The 24,463-nt window shown below is 45.5% G+C and overlaps 1 protein-coding gene across 1 annotated transcript in view; it reads left to right on the forward strand.

The window, feature by feature from the left end:
• LOC147668777 (epidermal growth factor receptor kinase substrate 8-like) overlaps positions 1 to 21,699 on the forward strand; it is a gene marked incomplete at its 3' end in the record, with an annotated part of 62,163 nt that extends 40,464 nt beyond the window's left edge. Inside the window, exons 4-8 of the mRNA XM_086948441.1 lie at positions 2,402 to 2,466; positions 3,121 to 3,279; positions 4,500 to 4,649; positions 5,313 to 5,395; positions 21,533 to 21,699. Coding sequence (XP_086804567.1) covers positions 2,402 to 2,466; positions 3,121 to 3,279; positions 4,500 to 4,649; positions 5,313 to 5,395; positions 21,533 to 21,699 — 624 coding nt within the window. The remainder of the gene's footprint in view (positions 1 to 2,401; positions 2,467 to 3,120; positions 3,280 to 4,499; positions 4,650 to 5,312; positions 5,396 to 21,532) is intronic.
• Positions 21,700 to 24,463: the final 2,764 nt, after the last annotated feature.

Raw genomic sequence — 24,463 nt, forward strand, 5'->3', positions numbered from 1 at the left:
AGCAATAAAGATTGTCCAGTTCAGTATAGTCTTTTATGACAAAAGTAGTATTTATATACGAACACAAATACAGCATTCACAAACAATACACATAGCCCCTAAGGTCGAGGATCTAGTGTTCAATAGGCAGGTACCCGAGTCCCATTTACCACTCACTAGCGACAGTGGCCAGTGGCTATTCCCCATTCACTATAGGTGACATCTAGGTTAGGTCTCACTAGCAGTCCAAGTGTCATTGGATGCCACTCCAACTCTTAGAAAAGTCAAAAGTGTTCCAGTGCCAAAGCGATATCTGACAGACAAGTTCCCCTTGGGCCTTCTGGCCTTTTGATCAGTTTTAACTGCATGAGCAGGGGATTGCACGACCAGAGTCTACAAGAGCATTGTCCTTGCAGCCACAGAGGCTGCAGTGGTGGCCTTTGGTAAGTGAAACTTGCTTCATCGCAGGGGCAGCAGCTGGGTGTTCTCTGCACTCCTCCGGTGTGACAGTATGTTTCCATTGTTCCTTCCCAAAGATTGAGGAAGGCTTAGACAGCTTTTGCTTCCAATCCTCATTCAGGGCTTGGGCCTGTGGCGGCCTCTCCTCTTGACCATAATATCAAGTAGGCTATGATCCTTGACCTTCCCTCTGGCAAACAGGGTCACTACTCTTATTCTGCATGCAGGCAATGGCCCATTCGGCACAGCAGTAAGTTTCTCTTCATAGCCGCACAGAATCGTTGGCCAATCAGCATGGCTAACTTCATGGCGGCCCTCTCTGGTATATGGGGTCGCTGACTTATACACTGCACACAGGCTCTGGCCCGATTGGCACAGTTAGTTCCAGTCAACACAGATAATTTCAAGGTGGCCCCTGCTGGCATACAGAGACACAGACTTACACATCGCAAACTGGCAATAGTCATATTGGTACAGCAGTATTCTCTCCTCTCACATCCCTACAGGGGTCCTCTCACCAGGATCCCTTACTGGACCTCGATCCTTCCAGCGATCTCCTTTTCCTCACAGGGCACAATGGTCTTCGCAAGCAGGCAGGCACTGGTTCTCCATGTTCCAGGTGCAGGTGGTCTTGGATTTTCAACCAGTAAGTTAGGCACAACACCTGCTGGAGCTGACTGGGTGGCAGCATCCCAGACACAGGAAGAATGCTTATTGATGATCAATCACAGACATCCATATTCAGGGTTGTATGCATTTTCCATGCATGCCTTTACACCACAATCATCACCCCTACTGCGACGTTAGCACACATGACCTTTACCACGCAAATTGTTTCAACGACTTGCCTTAGGGGGGCACTGGAATTAAGAATAGTATAAATTACTATAACAACTTCATTCAGTGTATCAGTAGGGAAGGTGTTGGACTTAAAATTCAACACTAGTCCAGCAACGCTTCCCCTAAAGCAAGTCATTCACTTGCTCGGTAAATGAACGCATGGTAACATCGCAGTGTGGGAACTCACTTCGGTGTAAAGGCAGATCATGGTATTGGCTGCGGGGTACATTTCCCATATTCAGTCTTATATGTCAGACCTTTGAGGAGTGTACTAGACCACAAATCTGCTTAAAGTAGAACACACTACGAAAAACTGAAACATGGAAAATTGCCCTGGGCATAGCAAGTTTTCAGTTGTCATGTGCTGAAGGAAATGGAGTATATGAAAGGTGAGAAAGATTCAAGCAGGTCAGGGAGAACTTGAGATGAAAGAGTTGCACAGCCCTTTGATTCAAACATTTTGAAACTTGTGAGGAATTGTTTCTGGTCCCTTCATATGAGTTGCTATTGGGAGAAAGCAAGACATTTGAATACATAGTCTGTTTCTTCCCTTCTCATTGCTTTCTTTCCCTTTCTGCTAAATAAGTGGCCCTTTCTCCTAACATAACCCATCCTTTCTATCTAGGATACTTCATCATGATCCCCATTAATCATGCTAGTGTCCCTATATATTTTACACTTTACTTGTTCATTGTTTATTTTCTTCATTTCTTGCTTTGTCTGCTAATGCGCTTGCTTTATTGTCCTATGTGCCCTTATCTTACTTGTGTTCCACTTTATATCTCTAAATCTTTCTCTATCTATAGGCTTAGCGATTCTCCCTGCATCCTATTCTACCACTGGTGATGCCCAGAGCTCCTCTCCATATTTCCAAAAAGTCTACGAGACCTGCCTTAAACTTCTGCCCTAAACATTGTTCAACTATTTTTCTTGGGGCTCCTCTTCCTGTGGCACGTTCTTACACAATTCTTACACTCGATAACATCCACTCCTTTAGTGCTACATTTCTTTCCCTGTCTCACATTTATTGTTTGTTCCCACGCAGAGCATGATTTTGTCTCTTGTATTCTACTGTATTACATCCTTTTGTCACATTACACCTGATTTTGCCTTGTTCCCTCAGAGCAGCGGAAGCAGTACTCACAGGCTGTTGGGAGTTTACAGGACAAGTTTCAGCAGCGAGTGGAGGTAAGAAAGGTCCACAGGAATCCTTGCTCATTACTATGATCAGTTTTGTAAGATAAAAAGCCAATAAGAAGTTTGTGTTAATTGTCCATGGTCTTACACTGCCTAACAAATAAGTAGCTCACACTACATGAACCACAACCCCAGAAGATAGAGGACACAATTCACCTCACCAGAAGACACCCCCACTCATTACACATCACACCCACCACAGAGAAGCTGGATCCACTCTTAAATCAAAAATCAGTTCATTGTATGGATGCTACCAAAGACACAGAGAAGGTACCAACAATAACACTGTCACAGCATTGCAAGAACCAGATCGCTGGCATTCAGAACACGTTCACAGCCACTGAAAACACAGACCTTTCAACCAACCAGAGTGCAAATCTCTGTCAACTTGTGAGCACTCATGGTCCATGAAGACACAGACTCCTGTCAACAGGAGCATACTCCTACCTACTCAAGACAGAGAGCTCATTCCAACATGGAATATTCACTTTTCCTGTTGTGAAACAGACTGGTTCTTTTTGCATGTTTGGGATATAAAAACGCGATCTTGCATGAGATAGGATTATATTATCTCACATGCCCTTTTCTCCTCCTCAACTAGGTTCTCTCATAGCCTTGCATTCTTATCTTTGTTTCTCCCCTCAGCACCTTCTCACCTGTGAAGTGGACTCCAAGCAGATTCGTACTGTTGAGGATGCTATGGCTCGGCTAAAGATGCTGGATTCCCAGGGCAGAGTCTGGGGACAAGACGTCATTTTACAAGTCAAGGATGAAGAATTGTCACTGACCGATATTGAGACCAGGGTAAGATGTGGAAACAAACAGTGAGCCAATGAGGAGAGGATATTTAGATTGGTATGAAGAGAGACAAGTTGTGTTCATAGCAAAAGCCTGCATTTTGGCCAAGAGAGAATGAGAATCCCAATACATGCATGAGAAACATGTTCCTTGTCATAAGGGCATTCAGATCCATAGGAACACTAAACATTCTAGATTCTTACGAAGAAGGTTCATCTCTGCCCTTAGAGTGAGAGACAATGGATTTTTTTAATTGTGGAGATTGTCATGTAATGCATTCACACCAACATAGAGATGGACCAACCCTACTCGTGGAGAGAGATGTTCCTTACCTATAGGGTGAGGTGCCATATTCACACGTAAGCAAAGAGACCATAGTGGCACATAGGAAACAGACCAGCTCTGTTCTTTAGGCATGGAATCCTCCAAATAGACCTTTCATGCCGAAGGGAAAAAACAGAACTGAACACAAAGAAAGAGGCGGACCAACAAATGTCATAGAGCAGGAGGCCTTCCCTAGTCTGGAGAAGGAAGACCTTGCTTACTAAAGCAACTGAGCCCGCTAATGATGTAAGTGATGTCTTGAAGTGGATCAGGCTTTCACTTAATACAGGAACCAACAGACTGGACAGGTGAAAATTGATTTGTGTGTACAAGGGGAGCACATCATAGACATGAGATGAAGAGCCTAAAAATGTGAGTAGTTCACAAGCAATGGATTCTCATTCGAGCAGCAACATCGAGGCACTGAGGTCCTTGAGGAATGGTGAGTGTACGCACAGGTATGTGTACAAGGGGAGTGATTTATAGATTTGCTTATGGTGGCTTCCATGCCAGAAGTGTTGTCTGTCCTCACTTGTAGACAAATGAGATGGAAGGAAAGGAGACCAGGACCGGGATGCAGGAAATGTAGAAACATTTCTGGGTTCTCTGATGACCCAATAATCCCACCTGTCACAATAACACAATCCCATCCATAGATGGAGAGCACCCACAGTGAGAGAGAATCATACCAAGGCGGCAGCCCAATAACAAGTAACAGCACAACCCCCCAGAATGAGAGGAGCAAGTGGGACACAAAGAAAAGCCTAAGAGCATTGATTTAAATATGCATCAACCTTATGTAGTCATGGCATACGCACAGGAGACAGACAGCACTCGTTTTCCTTTTGATCGACCTGTGTCCCTACAGTATGAACCCATTTTTTGTGTCTATTCCTCTGCAGGAGGAGCTGGACTGCTTCAACATGGACAGCGTGCTACGCTGTAGCTCCATCTTAAACAGCGGCGTGCACAACTCGGTCCTGGCGCTGACCATCAGAGAACTGCAGGCCCGAAGAACCTCCATCTTCCTCTTCCAGTGCGAAGAGATCGGGGTAAGCAGTGGACTTTAAGACTCATCAAGGCATGGCTGTCATGAGTGGGAATCGGTGTGAGTTCTCGGGAGAGGACTGATGGGGTTTAACTGCTGTAAAGAGTGTAGAGGCACAGATGACAGAAGTGGTAATGCTCTGTATAAGCAGTGAAGAAGTTAGTGATGTGTAGTAACTATCTGCATGCACAATGGTAATGGCAGTAGTAGGTTATACCCTTCTGTGTGAGTAGTGCAATGGTCACTAATAGTTGGTAACTAGTATTAGTGCTGTGGGGGATTGTGGTAAGTGGTAATCTGCATGAGTGATACGTTTTAAGCTGGTGTGGTAAACAGTGGTAAACGCCTCTCTGAAGGTGGTGGTGGTCCATGTTGACCGTCTCTGGGAATATGGTGGCAGGGGTCAGATATGCTCTTCAACCACTGTGAACAGTAGCAGGGCCATTGATCACCAACAGTTAAAATGAACAGTGTAATGGCCAGAAATGGATGGTTACACTAGTATGCGCAGTGCATGGGTCATTACATGGGTCTCTCAGAGTGGCACGGGGCATCACCACTCTCTGTCATCCTGACTGATGCATGATAGTAGCTGAGACGGACCCAATATGAACCCTCCAATGGCACTCACAGTAGGTTTACTTGTGTCCTGCTTTCACTCAAACAGGCCGATCAGCTGCAGACTAACATTGAAAAATCCATGGAGGTGGGAAAAAGAAGAGAAGAGGATCACAACCAGCAGGCCCTCAGGTACCAGCTGCAAGCTCCCAGTATGCAAGCACACCTGCCTACACAACTCCTGGCCTGATAGGAATCCAATGATCATCTACAACACCTACTTAAGACTGTCTTTACCAGAAAACGTACAAACCTACATTCAAAGACACCCACTGTCATTTTACTTTACTAGAAATCCCAACAACCACTGGTCATCTCAAAGCATTCATGGAACACTGCACACACCAGAAACCACTCACCTACCAGAACGTCCACTGAATACCACCCTCACCAAGACACTCCCTGAACATTGATCTGACAAAGATGCCCACAAATCTTTGGACCCGATTCACAGAACTAACTTAAGACAAAATCCTAAACTTACTACCATTTTGGTATTTACAGGAGGCACTTACTCATTTCGGTATTCACAGAAGGCACTTACTCATTTCGGTATTCACAGAAGTTAGGAGTCTTAACTTTAGAACTCCTAAATGCTTTCTGTGAATACCGAAAGTCTTAAAGTTAGGATTGTTCTCAGTTTAGGAGTATTAAAGTTAGGACTCCTAACTTTAGGACTCCTAAACTGAGAAGAATCCTAACTTTAAGACTTTCGGTATTCACAGAAGGCATTTAGGAGTCCTAAAGTTCGGACTCCTAACTTCTGTGAATACCGAAATGGTAGTAAGTTTAGGATTTTGTCTTCAGTTAGTTCTGTGAATCAGGCCCACTATCCCTAAGGAGACCACTTCCAATTTACCTGCACCACCACTTGCTATTTCTACTTCTGGGGCACTGATTGATAGTTGCCACTTCAAGGACACCCACGTAGCTTACAGGACACTGAATGACGACACTCCTTACTATTGTTCAGCCTCTACAGCCATTTGATGTGCTGTTCCTCCGGAATCAATGGATTACGAGGACTTCTTATGGAATAGTTACATCTTAAATCAATACTCTGCAACCTGTACCAACTCGATATGAATCCAAGTTCAAGCCATAAAAGTTCAGTGGGATTTGGCATTACACGTCCCAACTAAAGATGTCATCAAGTACTCCCCATGTGCAGTGTTAAAGCTTAACAATGAATGAATGATGGGTGAATGCTCAGCCCTCACCCGTGCTCCTCCCCTGACAATATACTTTCTCTAGACAATAGCACGTATTTGTGACTCGCCATCTGGAGTATCTTTGTTCTCAGTATCCCACTCCCCCCAGTGCAGACTGTTCCAGGCGTCAACAGCTGGGTATTAAGGGGCAGATTTATGAGTTCTGGGGCATCTCTGCAAATCAGCAGGGATGCGCCAGAACTGATGCATCACGCAATTCCCTCCTTGCGGCACCACAGATGCGCCGCATTTACAATGCGGCGCACCATGGTGCAAGGAAGGGCAGAAGCGTGACGCATCTTGTGGTGTACGGGCGGCGCATTGCTTTAGTAGCGTCGCAAGTGCGACGCAACTCCTGCAATTTACAGAGGCCAACCAAACATAACATGGTGCGTCACTCCTTACGCCTGCTTCAAGCAGGTGTAAGGATTTGACGCAGCAGCGTCGTAAAACTGACTCCGTGAAATCTTGTAGATTTCACTGTGTCAGTTTTACGGGGCTTTCCTACGAGGGAACGCCCACCCTGCAACAGAACGCCCACATGAAACCTGACGCAGGTTCCATGTGGCGCAGGGCTTTACAACGTGACGCATCTGCCTAGATGCGTCACGTTGTAAATAGGTCGCAGGGATGCGCCACGTTTCCGCGCCGTTGCGTCACGCAACGGCAGAGTAAACGTGGCGCAAGTCCGACATAAATCTGCCCCCAAAGGCATAATGAGCTAATCATCTGCACAGCGCCCCTGGAGGGCTGCAGGGACTCTGTAGGCCTCCTGCTGTAGCACGAGGAACACTTTCAGAGTATCCCCTGCTGCACTTTGTCAAATGCCGCAGAGAAGTCCATCTCACCACTGCACCTGTAGCCATGATAACAAGTACTGCTTGCAGACTATCTTCACTATGTCAGATAGGGTAATTGATTCCTGATCATTAACTCCATATCCCCAGTTTAGTGATTTAGTAGTAAAAGAGTTAATGTCTATCCTTCGGGCAACCTACTCATTGTTGCAAGAACAGCCCCCAAAATCTTGCAGAAAAGAGGTGTTCAGCATCTAAATGCAACACTTGAATAGCTGCATAGATCTGTAGCACCGAGGGCTTAGCTGTCTGCTACATTTACTAGAACACCAGGCAGCCTCGAACTGACCTACCAGAGCACCTACAGACCACCAACATTTCCAGTGACCTTTGCCCTTACCAGGGCACTCAATTATCTCTAAGCGCAACAATGTAGCCAAATGGCCGACATCTCTATGAAGGCTACCTTCTGACCACTGCTACTAGAAGGACACCTCTTTCCCACTGCCACTACAACAACCCATGTTGACCACTGCCTCCACCTGACCCGGGACTGAGCACTGCCACTACCCACATAAACACTGACCACTGTCCTTCCGGGACACAAGCACTGACCACTTCCAGGGCAAATACCAATCACTGCTCCCGCCAGCACCAACCACAGACCATTACCACTGCCAGGCCCCACACTGATCCCTTCTCCTATAAGTATTCTCACTGACCACTGCCACTAGCAGAACGCCCGCTGAACTACTGCCGCTGCGTCATACACTGACCACTGCTTTGCATGGAATGATAGGGACGACTGACACTACCAGTACACCGACTGACCACTGTTCCTCCAAGAACTCCCTCAGACCATCATAACTACCAGGAAATCCACTGAGTTCTGCTCCTATAAACACATACTTCACTGCCCTCTAACAGGCTACCCTCTGACTACTGCTACTATTAAATCACACCCTGGCCATCACTCCTATCATGGCGCACACAGACCACTGCTACTACCAAGTCACACACACGACTGCTCCTACACGGACACTCATTAGCCACTGCCACTGAGCAGATTATCCGGAAAAATACACTGCCCATTGTTCTTATCTGTGCCCTGAGCAACCTGTGCCCTTACCCGGATGTGCCCCTTCTAACTGCTGCCTCAGCCAGAGCACAGATTGGCCACTGCTTCTTCCCAGACTGCCACTTACCACTCCCAAAACACTCACTGACAAATACTAAACTTCCACAACCCAGTTGTAAAACTGCCACTTCCAAAACACATACTGATCAGTGCCTCTTCCACTACACAAGGTGAACATTACCACTACCATCGCAGCCAATGACCACTGCTCCTTTCAAAATATACAATGAGCATTGCTTTCTATGGCCGCCACCCTCACTACACTTCGGTCGTGATACTGGTAGTATTGTGGAATCCGCGTGCCATCATACCCTTCTCACCCTTGGCACTCATGTCGCTCTTCTCACATCTCCTCTCATGCCATGCTGCTACTTCCCCTCGATTCTTGTTTTATGAAATATATTGCATTGGTGTCCTTTAGTGACGTGATACTGATGTTACCCCCTTATCTACTATTCCTCCTGCTGATGCTTTGTGCTTCTTGCCATATGCAGCAACATTGTAAAAAATGTATCTATCGTTATGTTGCATCCTTGCATCATGACACGGCTCTTGCTCCTCTGCCATTATGTCCTCAATTTGTAATGTCTCACACTCATACTGTGTGTCTGCACTATAGTCGCGGTCTGGATATTGTGGCCTTGATATTGCCCCTAAGTTGTTATGTAATGATCAGGGCCACTGGAATTATGCGGCAAGGTGCTGATGAGGGACAAACCATGGCCTTAATCCTCCTGGACCTCAGTGCGGCGTTCGACACTGTAGCACACTCCATCTTGCTACAGTGTCTGAGCAAAGGCGGGGTGAGAGGGGCAGCACTGAAATGGATTTACTCATTTCTTGCAGGCCGAGGCTTCCAAGTAAGGCAGGGCGACCATTACTCTGAGCGCATCTCTTTGGATCAAGGGGTGCCGCAGGGCTCGTCCCTGAGCCCAACTCTTTTTAATCTTTATGTTGCCCCGATCGCTTCCTTGGTAGAGAGTTACGGCCTCCAAATGGTGTCATATGCCGACGACACACAGTTGGTCATCTCCCTATCACGCGCGCCCGGTCTCTCGGCGGACATCTTCAGAGCTTGCATGCAAGACCTCGCGGCCTGGATGTCCGCCAATTGCCTCAAGCTCAACGGAGGCAAGACCGAGGTACTGGTGGTGGGGGGAGGCCAATCGGCGTGGACGTCGGCGTGGTGGCCGTCGTGCTTGGGTCCAGCACCCACCCCTTGCCAGAAAGCAAAGAACTTGGGCATTTGGTTTGATTCTGACCTTACCTTTGGTCCCCAGATCAATCAGGTGGTTGGATCTTGCTTTGGGACCCTCAAAAGTCTCAGGAAGGTGTTAAAATTCTTACCTATCAGAGCCCGCCAAACCCTGGTGCATGCACTAGTCACGTCTAAGATGGATTACGGCAATCTTCTCTACTTGGGAACTCTGGAGAAGAATTTGAGCCGTCTTCAGGTTCTCCAGAATGCCGCTGCCAGACTAGTGCTTAGACTACCCAGAAGAGCAGGCTTCACAGCGGCTCTCCGGTCCCTGCACTGGCTCCCGATCCGTAACAGGGTGGAATTCAAAGCCCTGTGCACGTGCCACCGGATCATCAACGGGAGAGCTCCGCTCCCTTTGAAAGGATTGCTGACACCCTATGAGCCGTCTCGCTCTCTGAGATCTTCCGGCTCAGGACTCCTGGCAATTCCTAAGGTGTCCAGAGCCCGGATGGGTGGAAGATCTTTTAGGCACCTCGCAGCATCCAGATGGAACAAGCTACCTATGGCGCTGTGATTAGAACCTTCAGAAACAATCTTTAGAGCCAAGCTGAAGACTGCTTTATTCACACAGTAGTTCTTCTGCATTTGTAAGTTCTGGCAGGTATCAGCTCCTTAGAGCGGGGACACGCCGTTGTGCGTCACCAAGCGCTCTATAAAACCCCCTAAATAGAAATAGAAATAGAAGACGGACCAATTATGTGGCAGGGTCCAGTAAAATATGCAGCAAGAAAAGGCAAATTATGCAGCATAATGCGGCACATTTTGTAATAGTATTTCATCATTTTTTGTCATTTTTAAATTTGGTAATACTGTTTGGGCATTGGTTGCACCCCATTAATACCAAGTTAACACCCATGTTTGCAATAAGCAACAGAAAGTTGATCAGTCAAGCTTTGCAAAGGACCTTCCACCGCGCGGCAACACATGTTGCTGCATTTTGAGTAACTTTTGAACAGTTTGAGCTAGAACCAATTTTTTTTTCAATAAATCTGAAGATTATATGGCAGAGGATGGATTATGTGGAACACGCGCCAAATGTATAATTATGTGAAAATCACAGCAGCTGCACAATCGCATATTTCCAGTGTCCCTGGTTATGATACCATATCATTAATATATCTATATGTCATTATCAAAAATCATTCTTCCATGCTACTACCATTCCTCCGTCTATATCACGATACTGCTATCACCCCCTTTTAATGTGTCACAAAATTCATATTGGTCCTCTTTCCATACATTATGAGACAGGTATTGTCATTCTATCCCTATGCCATGATACTGTTTCTCTTACCTCTTTATCCATATACAATGGCACTGCTTTTGTGTCCCTAACAGTTCAAAACACCTTCATTGCACTGCTTTTGCTACTGTGGTATTGTTTAATTTACCTCTGTTATGGTAACATGATACTGCTAGTTGGTGTCCCCCAGAATGCTGTTACTGTCTTTATTTGGCAATGCAGCCATTGTCCCAGTGTCCTTGCAGCATGATATTGCTGTTGTCCCTGATATGTTGTTTCATTCTACAAGTAGTTTTTCTCTATCTTTGGATTATGGTATTGCTTTTGCCTCTTTATACCTAGGTCTTGACGCCTTCACCGTCACACAATTATTGTGCCTCTGCCCCTTTACATAGTCATAGTCATAGTCAATAAGTCTTTATTTCGACACAAGTCATAAAAGACATCACAGTAAAACAACAGACAATAAAAAATCCAACATTTCATACTTGTTACGTCCTAATATCCCTAAAGACAAGGGAAAGTTCATAAATTAATCTATTCAATCAATGCTTTGTACAGGGTGATCCAAACACAATCATTAAAAAAATAAATATACTATATCTTAAAAAAATTTATACACCATTTTAAAATTTGTTACACAGTTAACAACTCATACTTTCTACTATAAAGCCAGGTTAAAAACACTGCAGTCTACATTAATTTCAATTTATCTCTACGTATAGTCCACATCCATTTTAGAAACTTTGCAAGTGCAATAACCATGCTATCAGTGCAATCTGTTTTTAAGATCCTAAGTGCTACAGTGCCACTATGGATACCTTTCTGTATACAAATTGGTCTAATCCATTTGTGGCGCGGGGCTTTATATACTGGGCATATAAAAAAAACCATGAGCTAGAGTTTTAGATTGGGCTATACAGAAAGGGCACTGATGGTGATCTTTATTAATTGACCACTTACTTGTGAATGTGTTGAAAGGAAGAGTTCCTACCCTGTATTGATGGAAAAGTTTCCTATCATTGGAGATGGTGATAAGGTCCCAATATCGCTCATATACAGGGATATGTTTTTGTTCCAAAAAACCCTGGTAAGTGATGCGTCAGTATGTTTCTCAAATTCCCTTTGGGTTATATTCGCCCAATACAGCTCTTTTAGGGCCTTTCGTGATGGAAAGATATTTTCTAATGGGTTTTCCCAAAGTTCCTCCATTCCTAAGACTTTATATTGCGACTTGACCTGTTTAAACCATAATATTTTACCCCCTGTGTCCATATTTCTGGTTTCTAGGAGAGCTGAAGCATAGTGAGATAGTTCGGGCGTATCCCATAGTCTCCTCCAATATGCGACTGATCTAAAGCTAGCTATGTCCTGAATTTTCTGACAACCCAAGTCCATATACAGCGGTGTCAATGGTGTTGATTTTGGAAGTCTAGTAATGCACCGCAAGAATTTATTTTGTGCTTTTGTCAGGGCGGGAACATCAGAAACCCCCCACAATTCGGCCCCATATAATATCGAAGCCCTAACTTTCGTGTCATAAATTTTTAAGGCTGGGGCTATTGGTTGAGTAGCTGATGATCTTAATTCTCTCAAGAGGACACCTGCTAGCTGTGCATGTTTTGTAGTTAAGTAAGTCATGTGTGGCTTCCATTCCATCCTAGATCCCAGTGTAATGCCCAGATAGCTAAAACAATCAGTCTGTTCTAAAAGCTCACCATTCATAAAAACTGTGCCCCTCACTTTCTTGTGTCTGTACATTACCATGAATTTCGTTTTAGACACATTTATGATTAGACCATGGTCTTTTCAAAAAGCCTCAAAACAGCCAATTGCTTTTTGAAGCCCTTCTTGCGTTTTAGAGATTTGAAGGGTGTCGTCTGCGAACATTAACAGGGGTATTGAGATGCCATTTTGTTTGGGTGCATCTGTGTGAACCTCCCTGTAATAATCAATAACCCTGTTTATGTATAACGTAAACAGAGTTGGTGCCAGGACGCACCCTTGTCTAACTTCCCTTTCTGTATCGAATTTATCGGTAACCTGGCCCTGGTTACCCCACCTAACCTGTGCATAATTATTTTTGTGAAATTTGATTAAGAAGGTGAGGAGTTCGTGTGGCATACCTTGCTCATGAAGCACTCGCCACAGCCTGGTGCGTGGGACAAGATCAAATGCCGATTTCAAATCGACAAAGGCTGCGTAAAGAGTGCCTCCCCCAAGGATTACCCGTTTCCAATATATAGTAGAAAATCTAAAAACTTGATCCACAGTGCTAGTAAAAGGGCGAAAGCCTGCCTGTAGTGTGAACATAACCCCAGAATCGTCTATCCAATTCTGAATCCTATGTAGTACAAGCCTAGCCACCACCTTCTGAATGCATGCAATTAGGCTAATTGGCCTGTAATTCTCAGGGTCTGCACGATCCCCTTTTTTGAAAATTGGGATGATTTCGGCTCCCCTCCAGACGTCTGGTATCGGGGAGCCCCTGGAAATAGTGTTCGCCAACAGCTCTATTTACAGCACCCATGCCTCTCTACAATGAAGAAAAAGGTCTGCCGGGATCATATCCGGACCCGGGGCTCTTCCTCTCGGGATGGTATTTAAGGCATATTCGATATCACTCCGACTAAACACAGGCGGAGTGGTGGCTACATAGTTTATAATAGGATCCAGACTTTCTGCACTTGCCCGGACGGGGTTTGCAAACTGTGATTTAAAATGTGATACCCATCGTTCGGGTGGGACGGAGTTTTCTGGCTGTGACCTATAAGATCCCTTGCCCCATTTCACTAAATTCCAGAATCCTATCAGATTTCTAGACTTACTTGCCTCATATAGCTCTTCCCAGTATATATTATCCCAGCTTTTTTTTGCTTCCTGCTGGGTCACTTTATAATGGCGCCTAGCATCACGTATTGAGAGCCTATCCTTTGATCTCACGGCTAGTGCTAGAGATTTATATGCGGTTCTGCAGCTTTTGCCATACCATGATTCCTGTTTCCTTCTACTTTTACGGGGGGATCACTTCTTCACTTTATAAAAAATTTACTAAGATTTAAAAAAAGGGTTGTGTGAATTGGAACCACTCTGTTCATAAAGTCATTATTGGACGTGCAACACTGTAACTCCCTGGTTGCACTTGACACCATTTCTTCCATTTCTGAAATGCATTGACAATTGTCCATGATTTCCGCCCATTTTAACCTTCTTGTGTCATTTGCATCAACGACTCCCAATTTTGAGAAAAGCTGAAACTCTAAACTGAGAGGGTTATGGTCACTTCTTTTAATAATATTCATATCCCAGATAGCTGACCAAAATTCCAGATTAACTAGAATATAGTCAATCCTGCTTGATCGTGTGCCATTATTAAAAGTTGGACTTCTGTCCTTATCCCCTTTGGTTCTACCATTCACTGCTCTTAGTCCATACTCAAGACTAAAAGTCTTGAGCTGGAGAGCCGCTTGGGTCCACTTCTTTATGGGTGGTATATTTAGAGGAGGGATTTGCCAGCTATCATCCTCTGCCTCTGTAAGGTCAATGTCAAATTGGTCCAAAGGCTCAAAAGAGCAATTGAAATCACCTCCTATCAATACATTTGTTTTTCCCCTGTGTAATTTTATACACTGTCCCAGTTGTTTAACTGTCTCGGAAGATTTTCCTCCCGGATTACCCCTCGCATATACATTGAATACTATTAGATCTCCGAACTCAGGGGAGTGGAGCTTAACAATTAGGATGTCCTTGGAATTGGAATCTAAGTGCGCCGTAGTGTACCTAGCATCCTGCTTTACCCAGGTGGTCAGGCCCCCCATTGGCCTTCCCCTCTGCGTATGGGTCGCGGGTATTGAAAAATTTAAATAACCCGGCCGATAGTGGGATTCCATTGCCCAGGTTTCCTGCATGATGATTATAATATAGTTATCAATACAATTTAGCCAATCATGGGAAACTATCTTACTCCTAAGACCAGCTATATTCCAGGACACTAGATGCTGGCCAGCCTGGTTATTTCCCGATTCTCTGAGGGACTGGTCAGTCTGTGCTTGTGCATTCCACTGAGAGACTGGAGTTCGAAATGTATTACTGGATTCAGTAGACCTATTGCTCTGTGAACTATCATTTGATCTTGTAACTGCTTCTGCTGTTCCACCTAATGCCCTCCTTTTATAATTGTAGGGCATTAACCCAAGTGTTGTACTGTCGTTCACTGATGCCCCACAGCCAACTACAAGAGGGTGTGTTCTGGTCTCATCTTGCAATTCCGCAGAAGTTCCCCCCAAAGCCGTCAGTTTTTGAACAGTGTGCGCACTAGTGGATTTAACATGTACAGATTCCCTATGAGTGTGTCCCTTACCTTGGAGTGGGGGTGAACAAATTGGTATTCCCAGAGTGTAACTAGCTACATTTTTCTCCCCCAGAGGCTGGTATAACATGGGGTACAAAATGATTTCTCCCGAAACCCGATGGGCTGCACCTTCTGGGCTAGTAGTATGGGATTGACCACCCATGCCCCACCTAGACTGTAAACTTCAGTCGCAATCATCCATACCATTAAACACATCAAACCTGTTAAATGTCTCCAGGGGTGTGAAGGCCTCAGATGGTCCATTCTTCTGTTAAAGTTTGTGTTGACTCTGGGAGGTACAGTATTCCAGCCGTAGGGATCAGCAACAGGTATTTGGTATTGTGCATGTAACAAATGCCCGGTGTTAAATGGGGTTGGAAAATATGTATGGGTATGTGATTGTCCACTTATGTATTTTGGGGCAAACACTAGGGATCTGGGATAGAAGTAGGTCAGGGGGCGGGGGATAATGCTGTTATTACCATTCCCTGCAGGCCAATTTAATATATAATTGACCACACGCGAATCTCTAAAGTTAACTACAACTATATCTCCCTCAATGTCCTTACTTCTACTACCCAGCCATGGAAGTCGGCGAACATGTACTATTTCGCCATTGATGTTACTTGTGATTGGTCTGTATACCCTGAGCCAATGCATAATTTTATTCTTCAGCTGGGCGAACCCTTCCCTCTTGTTATCTGCCAGTGCAGGAACCCCTGTTAAGACAACCACAAAGGGCACAGCTTCCGGGGGAAGTTATGCTAATGGACCCCTATTCGTTGAAACCCCTGTGTGTCTGATGCCTCTCCTCTCCTCACGTAATTTCCCCGCAGGTACCTTTTCCTGATCCCTCGTGATGTTACTCGCAGGAATATATGCAAAATAACACTCCCAGGCATTCATTTAAAGTAACTACACAATAGATTAAGCAAACAAACTACTTCAGTTTAGAAAATATACAGGTTATCCTATCTTGAAAAACCGACCAGCTAGCGGTGCATGCAGACTCGCCAAACGCTCGTGGACTTTATGCCGGAACAGCGTGCGAACGGCAGAAAAAAAGAATATAGAACACGCCACCATCGCCGCATATGTTTAAACTTGACCACGAGGAGAAACCTACCCATTCCTTTTAAAAAATACAGCGCCCTGTTAATTTTTAGGACCGCATTATACAAATCAGGATACAACTGTGATGTCCTTCGTATAGAGAGACCCCAGAGGAAGAAAGTATCCCTATTTATTTGGGGGAGTTATCGTTTTTTGGATTTATATAAACCCATGTATTGAATATCCTACTGGAGTCGTATAACAGATATAGAAACAGATACAGAAATATTTATGCAAGAAAATTTAATTATAGTATCCATTTAGGGATCTGGCGCCAAAGCACCGCTACATGAAAACAACATTGCCTTTGTACAAAAGTACAATTTTGAAACTTGATGGTAAAAGTCCTGATGAAGGCATAGTCTTTATGTCGAAACGCGTCGACCGGATACCATCTAATCTCTTTTAAACCCTTTTTTTGTGAATACATATGTATCACTATAATGTCATTTTATCATTTTGTATCAATGCACTGATTTTTATCATCTTTTTAATCAAATTAAAAATGTATATTTTCTAAACTGAACTAGTTTGTTTGCTTAATCTATTGTGCAGTTACTTTAAATGTATGCCTGGGAGTGTTATTTTGCATATATTGTTTACCCTGTCCCAGGATATTGATCCACATCAGGGGGTCCTTGTTGTTAACACAGTGTTACTCGCAGGAATTACAGCTGTTGTTTTGCCTGTTTTGGGGGAGATAACTTGTGTTGGATGGAACTTGCTATTTTGGAGGGTTTTGATGTAACTGTAGTGGGTTGGAATGAGACTTTAGGGGCAATGGACATAGCTGGTATGACCGGGATTGAAGGCGGCACAGCCTCGCTCACCAGGACCTCAGATAAGTCGTCCTTCCTCCCAATACCCAACTCCATGTCCTCAAGACATTTCTCCACCTTTTTTAACCTTTCTATAATAGGTAAGATAAAGGATCTAATTAAGTGTTCCATACTGTCTAATGAGACACTAGTATATGCTGGTTTCAGTATGGATTCTGCTGGGCCATCAACGGGTACACTAATGCTGATGTCCATTCCAATGTGCGGAGATGTTGGATGGACTGTCGAGTTTAACAATTTGTCTTCTGCAACTGCTGGAGCCTGTTCGGCTGTAATACCAGGCTTGAGAGACTTGCCAAAATCTGAGTGACTAGTCTTAGGTTTTTGCATTACCCCCCCTTACGTCTTCTTTTGCTGGGTGGTGGGCCTTGGACCTTAGGCAAGATTGGCCTTTTATTCTTACTACGTTTGAATTTGTCAGAAATGCGATTCGTAATAACCGAATCCTTTGTTAAACTAATAGGACTGGAAAGGGGAGTAGGACTCAAGGTCTGTCCAATAGAGACACACGGTGTAGGAGTGCAGTCTCGTAGCAAAAGCGGAACACTCTCTGGCAAGGTGAGGTCTTCATTTCCACGGAGACTTCCTCCATTAGGAAGAAGGGCGTTCAGCGTAGGATCTATTACAGTTTTGTTTTTCAAACTTTCTACCGAGCGACGACGCTCCGCCCTTCGCTCTGCTAACGTGGTCTCCTTTTCTAAGTCAATAAGAACCTTGGTGAAGTAATTGTCAAGGGTACCTTTTAACGGCAACCCCCCCGGCTTATCTACAGTGTTTTTTTCGGGGCTCATACCTGAAACAGACATTCCGGGCGTGGAAAGATTGGAGGATGGATGCAAGAGAATAGGCCCTGCCCGGCCTCGCTCGGCCTCTGACGGCCACTTACGGCCCACCCTTTGCCCGGGCTTAGCCCTGCCCACTCCCGCGCAGCGTGGACTGGTCTACTAAATAAGCCGCGTGGTGGCCGGTGGGCAGGGCCGAGCAGTAGGCGCAGGCCAGGTGTAGTCGGTCTAGCAGGGACTCCTGGTTTACTGAGTCCCTGCGGCGTCCAGGCAGCCCACTCCTTCTCCACTACACAGTCAGTCACCAACCAAGGCCTCACAGAGTCCTCTGATGCGAAGCGGCACCCGCGAAGCGGCACCCGCGAAGCGGGTGCGGCGAGATGCAGCGTCTGACAGGCAGGTGCGGGTGAGTTCAGCAGCGTTGTCCACGAATACGGGCTCCCCTGGTGCAGGTTTGAAGGAACAGCTAATCCCAAGTTCTAACTGTTTGGAGGCAACTTTTCAGTGCGTGGTGGCCGGTGGGCGGGGCCGAGCAGTAGGCGCAGACCAGGTGTAGTCGGTCTCGCAGGGACTCCTGGTTGACTGAGTCCCTGCGGCGTCCAGGCAGCCCACTCCTTCTCCACTAAACAGTCAGTCACCAACCAAGGCCTCACAGAGTCCTCTGACGTGAAGCGGCACCCGCGAAGCGGCACCCGCGAAGCGGGTGCGGCGAGATGCAGCGTCTGACAGGCAGGTGCGGGTGAGTTCAGCAGCGTTGTCCACGAATACGGGCTCCCCTGGTGCAGGTTTGAAGGAACAGCTAATCTCCTTTACTATAACACTGGTACTGTCCCAGTAACTGGTTCTCACAATACTGACTTTATAATTTGTGTATATCACTATGCTAACGGTGACCTCCTTCCCTTATGACATGATTCTTATATTTCACCTTTTACGTCTTGATATTGAGCCCTGGCAGCTATAGCACAAGCAGCAGGCAGTCCCCAGAGAGGTGAATTTTAAATTCAACCACTTCCAACAATAAAAGAATGCAACGCAATTAAAGTATCAGAACCAAAGTAGAAAAATAGAGAAAAGTACAATGAAATAACAACTCAAAGGTCATTAAAACACGTTAATGTGGCCCAGAGATATGCATTTTAAATGTTTTAGGGCAAAAAGCACTAGGAAAAAGGAAAGGCCCAATCAAAAGTCACTGTTCGCTGTTGACAGGGTCAGACTGGCATATAGGGCAATCCGGCAGTGCCGATGGGCTAGTCTTACAGAACAGTGTAAGGGCCGGTTGTTGGATGTTCGTGGGACTGCTTTATGGTCTGGTGGGCCAGTTTTAACTACTGATTTCCATGACATTACAGCAAACATTGCCTGCAGCAAGCACACATACATACAGTTTCCCACGCTGTTGGACCTGGCTCTTTTTTTGCAGGGCTATCCCCAAACATTTTGCCTTCTCCCTCCTATTTTTCTTACCTGTTCTGTTTTGTTGGCGCTAGGACTCTGAGCACGTTACCTCTGCTAATCAGTGCTAAAGTGCATATGCTCCCTATCTTAATTGTATTGGTAATTGGTTATCCATGATTGGCATATTTTATTTGCTGGTAAGTCCCTAGTAAAGTGCACTGTGTGTGCACAGGACCTGTAAATCAAATGCTACTAGTGGTCCTGCAGCACTGATTGTGCTGCCCACATGAGAAGCCCTGAAAACATGTCTCAGATTTGCCACTGCATTGTCTGCAATTGCATTTTTAAAGTCCCATGTCGGCCTGGCCAGTCCACCCACTTGCCAGGCCCAAACCTTCCCTTATACTACGTGTAAGGCACCCCTAAGGTAGGCCCAAGTTAGCTTCATGGGGAGGATGCAGTGTATGAGAAAGGTAGGACATGTGTTGTTGTGTTTTACATGCCCTGATAGTGAATTATTGCTAATTTCATTTTTCTCTGTTTTAAGGACTATCTCTCCTATAGGTTATCTTTGGAGCTGCCTTTTAACTTTTAACTGGAAAGAGATAGAGATTTGGAGTTTGGGTTCCCTGAATTCAGGATTTAAAAACATATCTTTCTGTGAAGGTGGTTTTTAAATTGAGTTTTTGAAAATGCCACTTTTAGAAAGTGGCCATTTTCTTGCTTTGCCATTCTGTGACTCTGCCTGCCTGTGAAATCCACATCTGGTTTGGACTGACAGCTGGGCTCTTTGTGCTTTCGCACTAGACAGTCACACAAAGGGAGCTGAGGTGTGCTCTGCTTTTCCTGATTGCCCATCACCCGGCTGGCGGGCCTCCTTTAGTTAGAGTAGTGGGAGGAGTTGTCACTAACCCCTGAATTGGGCTGTCTATGTCCTCTCACAATGCTGTCTCCACCCCACTGCAGAGTGTCTGGAGCCAGGTCAGGGCAACGCAGGACTATCCTTTGAAGTATGCCTACTTCAAAGGCAAAAAGGCGTGAAAGTATTGGACCTGTGTTTGGGGCAGAGATTAAACAAAAATCTTCATTCAGGATCTGCCTTTTAGACCCTCCTCCCCCACTCTAGCACAATGGTGGTGGGGAGTGGAGGAAACTGTTCCTCTATGTAACTCTATATAGTTTTTAGGTCTCACCTGCTGCACAGTGCATGTGCTCTCTGTTGTGAGACATACTGTTAACTTACAGTAGGCTTATAGCCCGCCCATTGTTTACCATTGGTTGGCTTGACTGCCACTCGCATTTACTTGCTTCTCACTAGCTAGATTGTGTGGGCTTCCCTGCCTCTTTGCACTTTTGTCACTCCCCTGGAACATGAACACATTACTTATATACTTCACTGCTCAATTTTCAAGTGCTACTTTTTTCTCTTTGTTTAATAACTCCAGAAGAGTGCATGTGTTTTCTAGTTGTCTCTCTTGTGTAATGCTCTCCCCCTCTTCACTGCACTCTGCTTATGTTAGGACATGTATGCATTCCCCACTATATCCCTACATTAAAATGTTGTCTTATAAACCTCTTGCCCTATATAAGGATTTAGGTGCCCTCTCCTATGTTATATCAAGATTTTGACTGTACATTAAGATGTGATTATTAAGATATTTTGCTGTCCCTTCTCTAGCCTTAATTATGATACGTATGGTATTTTTCTCTAGCTCCTTATTGTTACATGTGTGTAATTTTTCTTTAGCCCTATACATTAATGATTTATTCCTCCCCACTACCCTATTCTCACTCTCTATCACAATATGTATTTTTCTATTTTTCTTCTCTTTTCCTCTTTGTGTGCTTGCTGGTCCCCATCCTACTATTATATCTGTATTAGCTCTCTTGTTTTATATTATGGTTCAGTTTATTCCTATGTTGATGTATTTGTGCTATTCCTATTTCTCGACCTCTGCTGTTTCACTTCCAGACCCATGTCACCATATATGTTATGGCGTCCTTCAATTCCCCCTATACAGAGACCCGTACTTGTGAGTGGTATGAACTGCACATGAAGTAAGGTCTCCTTTACCTTTATCTGGTCATTTATATTCATTTTATTCTCATTCTGCTTTTCTGATCTTTTTCCAGAAATAATTTAGAGAACGTGCTGTCCCAGCAAGTCTCGTCTCCTCTGAGAGGAAGGTCCAACGCTTCCCCACGGAGCAGCTGGAGGCAGCCGGAAGAGTCACAACTTAATCCGCGCCCACTGGCACAGGGGCCACGGGAGAAGCATCCACGGAACCCAGCAGCTTATGGTACAGGGCAGACGTGGGGGGTGGGTGTGCCTGGGGAGGCATGGAAAGAGTGACAGAGCATGGGGTGTGGGGGACACCGGTAGAGTGAGCTTCTGATGCACACACAGGAGGAATAGTAGTGTCAGTCTGGAATACAAAGATGGAGGATCTGTTCGGCAGGAGCGTCAACAACCTGGATGCAGAGGAGGAAGAGGGAAGTAGTGGGAGAGTTGGGCACAGAGCATGAAAGGAACCAGCAGCAGTCGCAGGGCAGTTGTAGAGAGGGAAAAGGGGTGGCAGCAGTGAGGGCCTGTGGCTCAGTGAAATGGAGAACGTGTGAGTGCAAGAGGCAGAGAGCCTGAGTCCAGCAGCGGTGAGACTGTAGGGTGCAGACAGCTGAAGAGCATGGCAGTAGCACCAGTCCTGCAGCTGTAGGGAGAAAAATTATGACAGAAGTGAAAATGTGGGGTGCATCCAGAGTAATGGTACCAGTGCACCGCGGTGAGAGTATGTGGTGCAGCGCGTAGACCGGTGTGGCAGTAGTGACATGGACCTGGATGTGGACAGAGCTGTGGTAAGAGAAGTGATGGAGGAGCGCTCTGGCAGCAGTGGGAGCCCATGGTGTAGAGTGAGTAGAGTATGGTAGCAGTGAGACTGTGGGGGCACAGGATAAGGTGGGGTACTGGAGGAATAGCACAGCCTCAAGTGCAGAAAGACTAGGAGTATGTCAATCAGGACCATTGAAAGGGGGTGGGCATGGGGGCATTATACCCTGTACCCCACGCCTTCCAGAGCCCCCCTCTTCTTCAGAAAAATGTATTTATAGATGTTTAATTGTAAGCAAGAGTCAAGCCTTCATTAGTAAGGAGGCTGTTAGTGTGACCACAGCAGCAGGTGCCACCATATGGCATGCTTTCCCTTTCACTGAAGTGCATTTACTTCAATACCTAGAAACAGGTGCTGCTTATTACACGTGGCCATAACAGAAGAAGCAAGCAAAGGGCATTATTTACAAGAAATGGAGCAATAACGCACCAAGGCAGTGATGCATCAAAATATCTTGTTCCTGTATCAAAAAAACTTACGACGCCATCTACAATACAGGGCTCCATGGAGCAAGGTCTGAAGGATGCGGCAGAAATTCTGATTCATTTGTGGGTAGGATGCTGCAAGGCATCCAGCCCAAAAGTGGTGCATTGCTGTAGTTAGTTATAAGACTGACGCAACTACAGCAATGCATCAGATATCAGAGGCAAGGCTTCAGTTTTGACTGGCGCAAGTAGCATCATTTGTGTGGACCAATGTAATAGAGTGCAAGGTGAGCTTTTCACCTTTTAACACTATTGCAGTGATCCTGGATGTCAAGTGGGCATAGTGTACTTATGTGTACCACTGTGCCCACGTATGTGTGACATATTATGTGAAAGTACAATGTGAGTGCATACAAATCTGTGAATGTGTGAGATGCGATATTTACTGTTACACCCCTTATGTGTGCACTTACCTGTTGAGGGGATGTGATTTGATTACAGATTATAATGTTTCAAGTCACTTCAGCTGACCAGATACTTATGCCACAGCCAATGCGTCATTCCAACGCCTGGGTTTTACACATCTCAAGCTCAGCGGCCCACTTCTGGAAGATGCATCACTTTTACAAAATGTCAGAAATACCACTTCATCAGTTTTACGGGTAATTTTAGGTGGGAATGCCTTCCTTGCATATATTAAAACTAACGCGACACAGCTGATTCTGACAAAAGTAAAAACTGACAAAGGACGACGAAAAGTGACACATCTGTCTAGATGTGTCACCTAGTAAATAATGAGAATAGAAAGCACAGCCGCTGTGTAAAACAAATGACACAGCAGCGGCGCACGCTTCTTGTAAATATGCCCCTAGGTTTTGGCACCAGGCCACATACTAAATTTTGACACGCCTGATTACAGCAGTGGGAGTGCCAGGGCCTGATAAGGAAGGCATGGTCATAAAGACTAGACCTCAAGTGCTGAAGAGTAAGAGCATGGCAGAAGTGTAAGCCACAGGTGCAATGAGAACAATAGTGCCACAGCTCTGGTGGTGGTGAAAAGTAAAGAATAAGAGGACGATGTTGGCCTAAAGGAGAATATGGGTTGGAGGGATAGATGTGGAAAAGGTATGGGCCGATTTCGACCGAAAACCTTAAAGTATTGCCAGCGTTAGCCGCCTCTCATACCACTCGAAATTATCAAACAAAGAGGCAGGCGCTGGAGACTGGAAGGCAGGAAACAGGAGTTTATTCCGACGGAGCAGAACACATCAAATCAGACAACAAGGTATCTTCTCGAGGTGCTCTGGCCGCATCTCTGAGGCCTGGCCTCTTATACACAGGTTTATGATCTTTATTACAGTAACACATTCCTGCAAACACTTTGAAGTACGGAAAGACATTCTCGGAATCCCCGCTTCAAGCCCGTTCCCACACACATTTACAGTAGAAGTCCCCACCCCGGTCTCAGCAGGTGATGACTGTCGCGCAGCTGGACATTCCGCCGATTCCCGGAATGTGTGCGGCTGATCGGATCTCATGGGGTGGGGGCTTTGATCAGTTGTAGATCCTTTGATAAGAGAAGCTTCCTACTGTATGGGGGCAATAAACTGCATCCGCAGGGCCAGGTGGTGGCCTGGGAACGAGCAGGACAATCGGGCACAGAGGAAAGGGGGTTCATCAAAAGGATGCATGATCATGAAAGGGATGGGGGAGGTGTTGGCTGGGTACGGGATGTGGATCCGAGGCAGGGTTGC

This window comes from Lissotriton vulgaris, unplaced genomic scaffold (genome assembly GCF_964263255.1).
Source record: "Lissotriton vulgaris unplaced genomic scaffold, aLisVul1.2 SCAFFOLD_3919, whole genome shotgun sequence".
Classification (NCBI taxonomy): domain Eukaryota; kingdom Metazoa; phylum Chordata; class Amphibia; order Caudata; family Salamandridae; genus Lissotriton; species Lissotriton vulgaris.